This window comes from Centruroides sculpturatus, unplaced genomic scaffold, assembly GCF_000671375.1.
Source record: "Centruroides sculpturatus isolate CEXI.00-Female unplaced genomic scaffold, Cexi_2.0 scaffold1598, whole genome shotgun sequence".
Lineage (NCBI taxonomy): Eukaryota > Metazoa > Arthropoda > Arachnida > Scorpiones > Buthidae > Centruroides > Centruroides sculpturatus.
Genome location: NW_019385866.1, coordinates 77047 through 89964, shown reverse-complemented (window position 1 = coordinate 89964; position 12918 = coordinate 77047). Strand labels below are relative to the sequence as shown.

The window sequence follows — 12918 nt, the reverse complement described above, 5'->3', positions numbered from 1 at the left end:
TATATTAATATTATACGATCGTTTTACTGTTTATAAATTGAAACGATTTCTCCTGGAGTTTACATTGAGACTGTTATATCAGAGTAAGTTTGTCTATAAAGTTCTACTTGCAAGATAATAGATAATCGATAAGCAATACAATTTTATTACGGCAGGAACATTGAAATAAAATGATGCATAAATCATCGAAACATCAGAATATTGGAAGACATATTCTTCTTTTACGTAATATCTTAAATGATACATTTAATTCGTGCGGTAAATTAAAATTTTGTTGTTAGATTTAAATTAGTATTTTTCATTTATAAATATATATTGTTGTTAATTTATATTAAAAGTCTATTACGCATCATAGTTTAATTATTGCGGATTTTTTGTTTCTTCGCGATAACCGGAAATTCGGAGATCGAATACAGTTTAGCTCTTCTTCCATTTTGTATCGCCAAAGCCATACGAAAAGCGAAGAAATATTTCCTTCATGAATAGTACATTTTCTAGTCCACCCAAATCTTCAATATCCTGTCTACGAATGTAAATATGTAAATACATATTATTGCCGTATGACAGAAGATAATTGTTTCTATTATTTTTCCATAAACAGACATAATTTTGGTTTTTCTGGGTGGTAATAGATGATGTCTGCAACATTCAGCCAAATTCTTTCCGAAAATTAGCCCAATTCTGTATAACGGATAAATATGCATCACTTATATAATGCTGATATACATTAATATTTTACGATCGTCTTATTGTTTGTACATTGAAATGAATCAGAGTAAGTTTGTCTATAAAGATTTATATGCATAATTATAGATTATGAATAAGCAGTAAATATTTTATTATGGCCTAAACATTAAAATGAAATTATAAATGGTTTATTTATCTTTTAAAATATGTCTATTGAAAGACATATTTTCCTTTTACGTAATAACTTAAATCACGAATTATAAACTCGGCTCGTGCAGTAAATCAATATTTTGTCGATAGTTTTAATAAAATAATAACTCGAGTTTAATATATATTGTCGTTAATTTCATTTTAATTAATATTATAAAATGAAATGAGAAAGATGTAATTCTATTTAAAAAAAATGACGAACGATCAGCACTTCTCTTCAATTCAGTACGCGAATTAAACACAGTGACCATACGTAAAGTGTATAAGAGGAAAAATAACAAGAGTAAGTATTCCAATTTAAAAACGTAATTAGAACAGAAATGTTATAAATTAATATGTCGCCATTTGTCTCTATTATTCATAATTTTTACAATTACATAAATACTATTTTTTCTTTCCTGACTGTTATATATAACAGAGGGTACATATGTGTGTGGCACAATTTTTGTTCACGCTTTTTGAAAATCTATAAAAATTCTCGTGAAAAATTACTATCAAAGGGTTTCTGTACAGAGAGGTTTCTTGAATATGAGATTTGAAACATGGTATAGTAATAATCATAATCTTGCAAAAAATTATAAAATAATACAAAATTCAATAAAAATACGATCTTACATTTTATCGCAGAGTTAACTAGAGTAGGAGTTGGCAGGAAGATAAAAGAAAACACTTAAAATTAGGTGTTTTGCAGCAAGAGAGGGTATTTCTTTCATTTATTGTAAACAGAAAATAAAGCTTATATTAGAGAGGTTGCAGCTGACGTTTTCAACGCGAAAACGTGTACGTCGGTCGTTCAGCGCCATATTCCTATTCGCTTAGAAGTTTTACAATGGCGTTTGGAACGTGAAACATGTTCTATTGACGTTCCAAACGTTCAACGCAAAAACGTACACGTTTTTGCGTTGAAAACCTCGGCGTCAACCTCGCTAATGTTATTTTTATGTACGTTTCTTTTCAAAGCTATATACAATTATAATTTTATTTAATTATAAGTATATTGACAAAGTTTTATAAATAAATTCCTTAAAATTTCTATTACTTTTACATGTTAATAAATTGAAATATTACGAAAAACAATTGTTTCAAGCGAGTTTTTACTCTTGAAATTAAGTAAATTTTATGGGAAATTTTTTGATTTATCTAAATTACGTAGCGAATCGCAATATTTATCAAGTAACTCTTAGACATAAAAAGTATTGTAATTAATGACGATCCGAACAAAGATGTACTCAAAGAATTATATGATATAATATCATTAATTTTTACGTACTGTCTATTAGTGTTGAGCGCAGTTTTCAACCACGAAGCAAATTCATACATTGGCCAGGAACACTCGGTTAAAGAAAGAATTGTCGTCGACAGCATTGCTCTCAATAAAAAAAAAGAAAAAGAGCTTTTAAACTCGTTGATGGAGTCGACGACCAGCGATTTTTATGATTAAGTAACGTCTTTGCGGAAAAAATCGTCAAATAGAGTTAATTTATAAAAAAATTCAAATATAAATTTTCGACTATAAATTCGTATCTTCCATTATCAGGACTTATACTGGCTTTACAGATAATGCTACAAAGTTTAACAGAAAACAATTTTTATTTTATTCCATATACCTGGACACATACATAATTTTGCGTTTTGGACATATTTGTCTCTCCTCAGCAGGTATTTTTGTATATTCTATAAACAATAAAACAAATACTTAAACTTTACATTTAAAATTTAAGGACAAAATTATTTAATTAATAAATTTCTTACAATTTTTCGGTTTTCTTTTATTTTTAACTCAACTGGATATTCAAATTTTATCAACAAAAACAGAATTACAGTAGAGCGTCGCTTATCCGAATCAATTGGGGACTAAGGTTGTTGGGAAATCCGATCTTTCGGATAACCGATTATATACGAAAAAATATATTAACCTATTCCATGTTGAAATTTTTTTCCGTTGCGTGTCGCTTCGCGTTGAATTTTCGTCGTTGTCAAGCATAACGAAGATTATTGTATCGTTAAATTGAGATACCTAAATAGATGGGCAGCGAAATTTGTTTCTGCCCCGGGCGGCTGACACCCACGCTACGCCACTGCAGCTGACGACTGTCCCATTTGTTTTAAATAATCAAATATTTTTAAGGCTTTGTGTTTATGTGCAGTTTTATTTAAAGGCAACCGTTTCTTGTTCATATCTTCTACCTATAATATTAGCGCTTGTTCCATTTTTTACATGATAGATGCTCTCGGACTGCGGTTCGTATCACGTGATCCGTTGCGATTTTTCTGTTATGTAAAGATAATTCGTTTCTAAATACCGTAAACCGCGTTGTAAGAAAATTTCCGCATTTTTTTAACCACGCTGGAGCGAATACACGTTGTAAAGGAATCGCGTTGTAGGAAGCCTACCTGTATATGGATCGTTGCAATCATTACAACTGTAGAGTAGCAACGAACCTCTGTATTTATATAACAGAAAATCATCCTTTCTAAACTTTTATATTTTTAAAAGTTAAAAACGCTGTAATACGTAAACGTAAAAGTTTTAATTTATAAACAATAGATTGGATATAGCGCCATGTATTGTTGATAACTTACAAACGAATTCTTTTAAAAACTTTTTTGACAATGTTATTTTTTTAAAAATATTATTATTCATTGTAGCCGGTTCCTTCATAAAATCCCACCAATAGCAAAATAGATATAACTTACTCTGCACTCGCAGTTGGTCTCACGTGTGTGTTTGACCAACGATCTGATCTCGTAGAGTTTTCTTCACGCATCCAAAACCCGAATACGGGCCAGTTTAAAATAATAAATCTTATTGGATTTGCGAGAATTGCGAGGACCCCCAAATAAAGGAGATGTTTTGATGACGCGACAGAGAGTTCGCCCGACAGAAGAGTTTGCGTCCTCGAAGGTTGGTAGTGTGTGTGTGTACACTCGGATACATTTGACCGCCGATGCTCCTCCAATAGCCAGTGTTCAAAAGCTTAACCGCCGATAGCCGATGAGTCCAAGTATCTACCAAGAACATGTCTTCACCGAAAAACAGGTCTTTAGGTAAATACCACGCGCGAACAATTGTAAACTCTCTGTCTAAAAGCATAAGTGTAACTAGTTTAGGCATATGTAATCAATAAACGGATATTAATTTCTATAATCGAATTGTAAAGCGCATTTCTTTAGCCTAATTGGTCTTTATTTGGAGTCCAACCGCTCACAGACGCGACTGCTCGCGCGTAAATTCGAACGTAACGGTCTCTGTGTCTACCCAGAACACACGGAGACCGTTACGTTCGAATTTATCAGGACCAGTGGTGTCAGTCCTGATAAATTTGTCATTGCAATCTTTGTTGACTCAATATCGATTCTTCGATCCTGTGGTACCGAAGCATAGAGGGGACCCTTTGGCATTGTCACAGTACTGTTAATTGTGATTGTTAATTAATTATCGATTGTTTTAATAAGCGCATTTCTTTCAGTAACGAACAATAGTACATTTTTGTTAACTTGTTTAACGTATATTTCATTTTGCATTAATCCTTTGTTCTGTGTAGAACGAATTCGCATAACATGGCATTCTTCGAAACTTATTTATTGTGTTATATGACGAATACCTGAATTTACACGATTTATTCATTGAAAATGAAGTTAATGTATGTCCATTAAGAAGCAATTCTGCAAATGACATATCGAAGTGCAACAAAATTTATAATAAAATGCAATTAATTTCTGCAGAAGGCATCTAGATTTTGTAAACAGATTATTTTACACGCTTTTATATTACCAGAATTTTAGCCGGATTAAACAGTGTTTGTTGTTTGATGGTAAATAAAGAATTAAAAAATTATTATTTCTGAAGAATTATACTCTATTTTTTAGCACAAGCAATTGTCTGAGATGAGACAGTAATATATATACAGTAAAAAATGACGAATAGAATTTTATTTAAATTCAGTATATTAATTTTCAGAACATTCAGAATATTCCTTTCATGAATAGGGCGTTGTCTTCTCTATCCACATTTCCTATAGGACTACATGCAATAATTTTGTCATCGGGAGTTCTCCGAGCGTTCGACACATATCTACAAAGACAGAAGATGCACTCCACACAACACGAAACAAAGTTTTCGACTAGTACGAAAAGGGAGGACTTCTCTGGATAAAAATATTTCCATAGAAAAGTCTTCCCTCAATAATATTGTAACTTGTTATCATAGAGGAATGCTCCTCAAGATCTACATTCTCCTCCTGATTACATATATCAACGCTTCGACGCATATCCGAAATCAAGATCAAGCCTTGCAGTTAATGTAGTACGATTTAATAGATATGTAAATTCTCTCTCAAGCAGATAGAGAATTCTACTGCAATAGTTTTCTTATATATATTACTGTTTTATAATGGTCTTGTCGATTAGTCTCGAACGAAACACGAACTGCGACATTCCTTACGCATAGGAAAAACCCTTCTATATACATTTATGAATTATTATATAGACCGCAAAAAATAGTCTAACTAGTGTCGAATGTCCTGACAGGAGACGGTGATTGCACGATCGTCTTGTCTCCGCATATTTTAGATCTGTTAAATTGTAATAGCGATTCGACATAAATATAGTTTTTCTATTTATGGCACTACATAAAGTTAAGCAATAAGCGGATTAATGAAAGAATTAAATTACCGACTGCGCATAGAATAAGGAAAAGCATTTGCAAAGAAAAAATTTACTTCAATAACTTGTGCAAGTGGACAATTTAGAAACAAAAGATACAAGCGAAACAACACGCAATAATTTTTATTTGTTACATGCAAATAGTTTCTTGATATAACGAATGTGGCTCTATGGATGCTCCATTGCTCGGGTGTAAACGTAAAGAAAACAAGCAATTATTGTCGTAATTATTAGTAGAACAAATTAAAATGTGACGTATCATTAGTTTTTACAATTTACTATGTGTTGTTTCGTTTCTATCATATTAAGCCCCAAACACTAAATTTTTTCATTTATAATTTTTTTCGCTTCCTTTTCTTAGTCTATATGCAAATTTTTGTGTTAAACTGATACTAGTTAAAGTTACAGAATGCTCTAAATAACAAAACTTTAACTATGAAAACACTATTAAAATTTTTTTTCTCTATATCTATATGTAGATATTCCCTACAGAAAACCAGCAAAACACATACATTTGGAGGTAATGGATGGCCGCCATCGGTTAGACGAAATCTGGACGTCTTTTCCATCCATTTACATCTCCACAAAGACTGTCTTTATCAGAAGGCTGTAAACGTGAATTAGTTAAATCCACGACCACGTTTTAAACTAAAACAACATTGATTTACAACAATCCTCGAGTACACTTAAGAGAGAGCTACACGTGCTCATGGCAGCGATCACCCGACAAGAAGAAGAAGCAACAATACCCAGAATTCTCTCTCTGGGAAAAACCCAGTTCCCGTTTTTCTATCCGGGATTCCCGGGAAACTCGTAGAGGAGTGGCGCCGTCTCACCAGTCCGTGATTTGTCGCCGCACATTAAAGTAAAATATTAGCTTGATTAATGTTATTAATCATGATGATATTAATCACTAAGAAATAAACCTTGTCTAATCGATGCTACCGGTGTTGTAAAATGGTAATGATGCATTTCTTGGGATGCAATGTGAACTTTTTCCCTTCATTATATTACGAATTTCTAACATCATCTTGAAAATAGTATTCAATGCATTATACACCTGAAAAATTAAAACGAAATACAAATTGAAAATTACGCAATTACATTTAAAATTAGATTTAAAATACGCAATTCTATTTACATGCTTTAACTGCATTTACACGATTAAAATGCTTAAAATATGAATATAACTTCATTGATAAATTAATATAAATATGCTTAACCTCAACAGGAGTTTCTTTAGAGAGTATGAAACAATCTCCAATATTGAAACCAATAGAGTTCTCTCGAAATCTCTTCATGAAATCTAATATCTGTTTTTAAAAATATAATAAAGTGAATTTAACTCGAAATATGAAAAAATATTTATTGAAACAAAATATAATTATAAGCTTTTCTGTTAAAGAGAGAGGTAATGCACTCATAATTCTTATTTCTTGAAACGAGTCATAAGCCTATGGAAAAAAATAAATGAATACTCTACAATCTATTAATAAATACGTATGATTATGTAATTAATATTATAAACTTACGGCTATACAAAAGCGAGATGTAACAAAAGAAGCAACAATGGCAATAGTGACAGCAAGAATGGTGGTAAGGCACATTATGACATACAAGGGTAGCGACATATCAGGAAATACAGTGTTGTAGATGAAAAAGCACACCGAAGTAAGCAAAGAACCGTAAACAATAAACATATATTCGTTCCACTTATCGTTGACCTGTTTGATAAAATCGCACAATTCGACATGCTTACAAATTAAATTGTGGATATCTCGCTTCGAACATTTAAAGAAAAGCCGTTGCAATCGACGAGACAGAACGTTAAATCTTTCGATGATCGCAAATGCCGCCACATGAATAACCGACATCGCCCACATGCATAGAGCAAATTCGTAAATGAAACAGACATTAATATAAACGGCGCAAACGAGAGCTCTTCCGTAACTCGATTTACGTTCCACGACATTGCTAATTGCATAACTTAATATAATTACATAGGGAACCAAAACGAAGCAATACATTATTAAAATGAAGTTTCGCATTGTGTTTTGTTTCTTGCGGATTTTTTCTTTTTCTCCGCGATAACCGGAATTTCGGAGATCGTACACAAGTTTATCCTTCTTCCATTTTGTGCCAGTAATGCCATGCTGAAGGAAAAGCAGGCAAATATTCCTTTCATGAATGGTGCGTTGTCTGGTCCACCAAAATCTTCAATCGGACTACATGCCATGATTTCGCCATCGAAAGGAATTGTATGAATACATAGCATTGCCGTATGACTGAAGAGAAGTGCTTCTATTATTTTTGCATACACAGACATAATTTTGGTTTGTCTGAGTGTTAATCTATGATAATCGCACCGTTCGGCAAAATTATCTCCGAAAATAAGCCCAATTCTGTATGACGGATATAGCATACAATACAAGCAGTCTTCCTCCATTTTCTATGATTATAATGGCTTAAAATGGCGTATGTTATATAAGTGGAAGGAACAATGAAAATTTATATAATATATAATACTGTATAATGCCGATTTGTATCAATATTTTACGATGGTTTTAGAGTTTGTACATTGAAATGATTTCTCCTCGAATCCAGAATGGGACTTTTATATCACATTATGTTTGTCTATAGAGTTGTACAGAGATAATAGTCTACGAGTAATCAATAAAAATTTTATATGACCTAACATCGAAATGAAATTACGAATAATTCATTAAAATGTCAAAATATGTTTACTGGAAGATGTATTTTCTTTTTACGTAATAACTTAAAGCATGAATTATAAATTCGTCTTGTGCAGTAAATCAAAATATTGTTAATAGTTTTAAATTAGTGTTATTATTTTATCAATATGTATTGTTTTTAGTGTATTTTGTTCTTATTATGTTCATGAAACATATCCAAATACGTAATTTGATTTTCACGTATTGAGGTTGATTTTGCTTTCGACATTATAATTCAGAAATATTAAATTGTTTATGTTTATTCTTCAGATTAAAAATATTATAAATCATTAAATAATTTTGCATACACGACAGTCTAACAAAACTTTTTGTTTTCAGTGTATTTTGTTTTATTACGTTTATTAAACATATCCAAATATGATTTCTAAATGAAATATTTACTAGAAGAATTATCATATGCATTCCATTGTGTACGCAAATTAAAGACAGCGACCATACGTAAAGTGTATAAGCAGCAAAATAACATGAGTAAGTGTTTCAATTTTAAAATGTAATTAGAAAAGTAATGATTTAAAATAATATTTCGCCATTTATCTTTATTATTCATCATTTATTCTATTATGTACCAGTAAATACTATTTTTACCTTTCCGACTGTTATATATAACAGAGGGTAGATATGTGTTGCACGATTTTGTTCAGGCTCTTTGAAGCTTAGTAACTGCTGTGTTTTTTGTCGATGATATCTGAAATTTTGCACGGCGGATTGCTTGTTACGTTAATTGATGCTACTAATATGGTAAACGTGCAGATTTTTGAAGTGATATTAATAAATACAGATGTGTTCGTTGTTGTTAGGAAGTGTGTTACTTTAACATCATTTTTTAAGTTTTTTTGTTGTAATACAACAGAAATTAATTCAAAGTGACAGAACTATATACACCAGTGCAAGATGAAGCAGTGACAGACGAAGAATCAAGCTGAATCCCTTGCTTTTTTGAAGATGTATGATCGAATTCGAACTAAAGAATCTAGTAATTTTTCGGGTTGTCAGTTATAAATTTGTCGTCATAGTCCTCACTAGAGTACCTATATTATCAGAGTAGCGATACACGAATCACCACCGACATATTCTGTCAAATGTCATCACGTAGCCTATAATTAAATACTGGATCTGGCCAATCTGGTAGATAAAGAGTATTGTGCGAAACATACGAAATGAAAGCCTTTGTGTCTGTTCCATGTAATTTCTTTATTTCCGTAAAATACGAATAACCAGAGCTGTAACTAGGGTATGCCCACTGTGGCTCGCCGAAATAGGCGCCAGTTTAATAAAGGCGCCAACGATAAGGTTTCGGAATAATATGTATTTGAAATTAATAACACAAAAAAACTATATTTATATTTATATAGTATTTAAATGTCATTAGATAATTTTTTATAATAGCATTTTTTAGATTAAAATTATAATTTTTTTTTATAATAAAAATTAAAAAGGTGCCATTTTTATTCTTGGCCATAAGCGTCCAAAATCCTAGTTACCGGCTCTGCGAATAACTCATTATGGTCGGAATTGTCTTAAATATTACTAAACTTGCAAAAATATGCGGCTTTGTGTATCTATATATTTTATCGCACAACTTGAATTCATACGTGCTTTTCTCTCAGTGAAAGAAAATTTTATTTCTGTTCAACATAATGAACTGCATAGCAACACAGTTTGATGAGAAAAACGATAGAACTGCTGCCGATAATGAATGATCGTTATAAACATTGAGCAAGCGAAAAGCGTAAACATTAAGCTCGTGTATTTAGCAAAGGCAGAAAACAGCTGCGGTCCAGAGAGAAATTTCAATAAATATTATAAAGTCTCTGTAAACAGCAGTCATAAGAAATTTAATTTCAATAAAATTTTTGTGTATTTTAAACAAGAATGATGAAATTTTATCTCTTCAATTTTGTTGAATCATGCATTCACACGGGATGTATATATCCAACCCGAATACTTTTATAGAATTTAATACTGGAGTTAATATGTAGGATAAACAAAAATATTTGTAGTGTAATACAGTATATTCCCCTATAATACGGCATATACGTTCCGTTTTATATGAATTTGTGTTATACGATCACATAAATAGATGAGCCCGGCACTTGTGCAGTTTAGAGATTACGGCTGTTTGAAAGGTTTTCTTCCATAAAATTAACCGATTCTAGACTAATGTGACTCAACATTTCCAAAACACGTATAATTTTTTGGAAATAATCCATATAAACTATGCTAAACAAAAAATTTTCGGATTACTTACCGAGTGTGCAACGTTCGATGACGCCATTGCTTAAGCTTGTTTACGTCGCGGAGCAGGCAACCAAACGGCAAGCGAGTTTTCTGATAAGTTATTTTTCTGCGAAAAATTCGCTGAACTTTGGAGACATCATTAATGTAAATATAATTTTTATGGCCGTTAAATAATAAATGGTTTTTAGTAGGTCCGCTGCTCGTTTAAACTCAACGGTTTGTGCAATATCTGCTATTGGTCTAGTTCCTGTCGCGACACGAGTCGGCGATGACGTTTTACCGTATTATACGAGTTTCTTTTAGCGACTTTATACGAATACGATTGCAATTTTTTCGCAGTTATAAACGAATCCATATTATATAAACCCGATTTATAAAAAGTCTATTGTAGTTGCATCTTTAGTACATTCTTTGATGTTCTTCTTTCTTCTAAAATGATTATAATACAAATACAATTTTAAATTAAGTTGTAACAAGGATTAAGAAATAGTAATGTCGGTTCCATACGAGCATACAGAAGAGGGATGAATTCAACTGTCTTTATGTATTTATATGAATGATTTCTCAGACAGTGAAAGACTGTAATACGACTCTATTTTCATATTAGACAAAACACCTTGTAAAAAATGTAAATATACAATTAACTGTATATTGTTTGTTGCCGCGTTGTAAGTAAATAACGAATTATGGTTACGTTTTTTTTTTTTACGCACTTTTACTTAATGAGTCAAGTAATGAATGGTCAGCAAAGATTGAGCGGAAACTTTATTAACTCTGTACAGATTTTGCCGATAATGAAATTGCAGGCCTCATATTACCATTTTTCGTAAAAATGTGAGAAAAGTAAGTTATAATACAGAAACAGTAAGTCAAAAGTGACTGAAATAGTAACAAAACAAAGCGAAAACATTAAAGGAAAGCTCAGCAATATAGCAGTAAAAGTTTTTTTTCTTTTTATTCTGTTATAATTAAATACATTTTAAAACTTTCTGTATTTACTGCAATATAGTAGCCACTCGTTATATCGCGGATTCGGATATATCGCGCTTTTTTGTTCCTTCATATTTTAAAAGCATTGCCGTCAATAAATTTTAAATTAGCAATTCCCATTAAATTTCTATTTGCAACAAAATACAGAATTCATATTTCTACAATTGTCCTTGAAACTTCTACCAAATGTGAAACAATAAATACGTCAAGATCGAAATATGCAAAACATAGAAATCAATTGTAATTTGTTTCCTCCTGATATATTATTTATTTAAAAATAACATTTCTATATATAAACATTCTGTCAACGTGCGAGCATATAATGTGTTTATCGATGATTAATGGCAAAAACACAATGGTTGATAAATAATTTATAAGTGATAGAGCCATAACAAGCTTAGTATAACTCAGTTAATTCGATAAATTTTACGAATGTTATAAAATGTATAATGTATAAAATGATGTACCATTCTGGACATTCGAACGAAATGCACTTTAAATACTTTTCTAAAGTGTCAACGTTTAAATCCGCTTATGATATAAATTACGTTCTAAATACTATTAAATTGTAATAGACATTTGACATAAATATACCTTTTCTATTCAGGGCATTGAATAATTGTAAGCAACAATCGGATTAATTCAAAAATTTAAATACAAACAATGCAAACAATGCGGAAAGCATTTTGCAAAGAAAAAAATTTACTTCAATAACTTGTGCAAGTAGACGATATACAGAAAACTGAACGAAACAAACGAAAAAACACGCATTTATTATCATTTGTTACAGTATATTGATGTAACGAATGTTGCTCAATATGTGCATGTGTGCTGCATTGCTCATTCAACAAAAAATTTGAACTACGTTGTTTTGGAGAATTTTTTGTTCTGTATGTAAATTTCAGTGTTAATACGAATAGTGATTACAGTTACAGAATGCTTTCAATATCAAAACGCTAATTATGGTCACACCGTCTATAAACTTTACATCTATAACTATGTACTGTATATATATTGCCTACAGAAACCAAGAAAACACGTACATTAAAGTGAAATTTTAGCTTATACTCGTGTCATTAATCATAATAATGTTACTGACTAAGGAATAAACCTTGTCTAATCAGTACTGCTGGTATTGTAATATGGTAATAATGCATTTCCTGGAATGCAATGTGAAATTTTTCCTTTCATTATATCTCGAATTTGTAACATCATTTTGAAAATAGTATACAATGCATGATAGACCTGAAAAATTACAATAAAAACAAATTTTAAATTACACAATTAGATTTACAATTCTTTAAAATATAAACAGAACTTTAACCTCAACAGGAGTTTCTTTGGACAGTATGAAACAATCTCCAATACTGATACC

At 31.2% G+C, this 12918-nt stretch overlaps 1 protein-coding gene across 1 annotated transcript; it reads right to left on the bottom strand.

Moving 5' to 3' along the window:
* Window positions 1-6493: 6493 nt before the first annotated feature.
* Window positions 6494-7963, bottom strand: LOC111642620. Its single transcript, XM_023388990.1, has 4 exons — window positions 7095-7963; window positions 6938-7016; window positions 6786-6868; window positions 6494-6622 (listed from the first exon to the last, which is right to left on the bottom strand). The coding sequence occupies exons 1-4, from the start codon at window positions 7608-7610 to the stop codon at window positions 6494-6496; spliced, it is 807 nt and encodes a 268-aa protein (XP_023244758.1). The 5' UTR covers window positions 7611-7963.
* Window positions 7964-12918: the final 4955 nt, after the last annotated feature.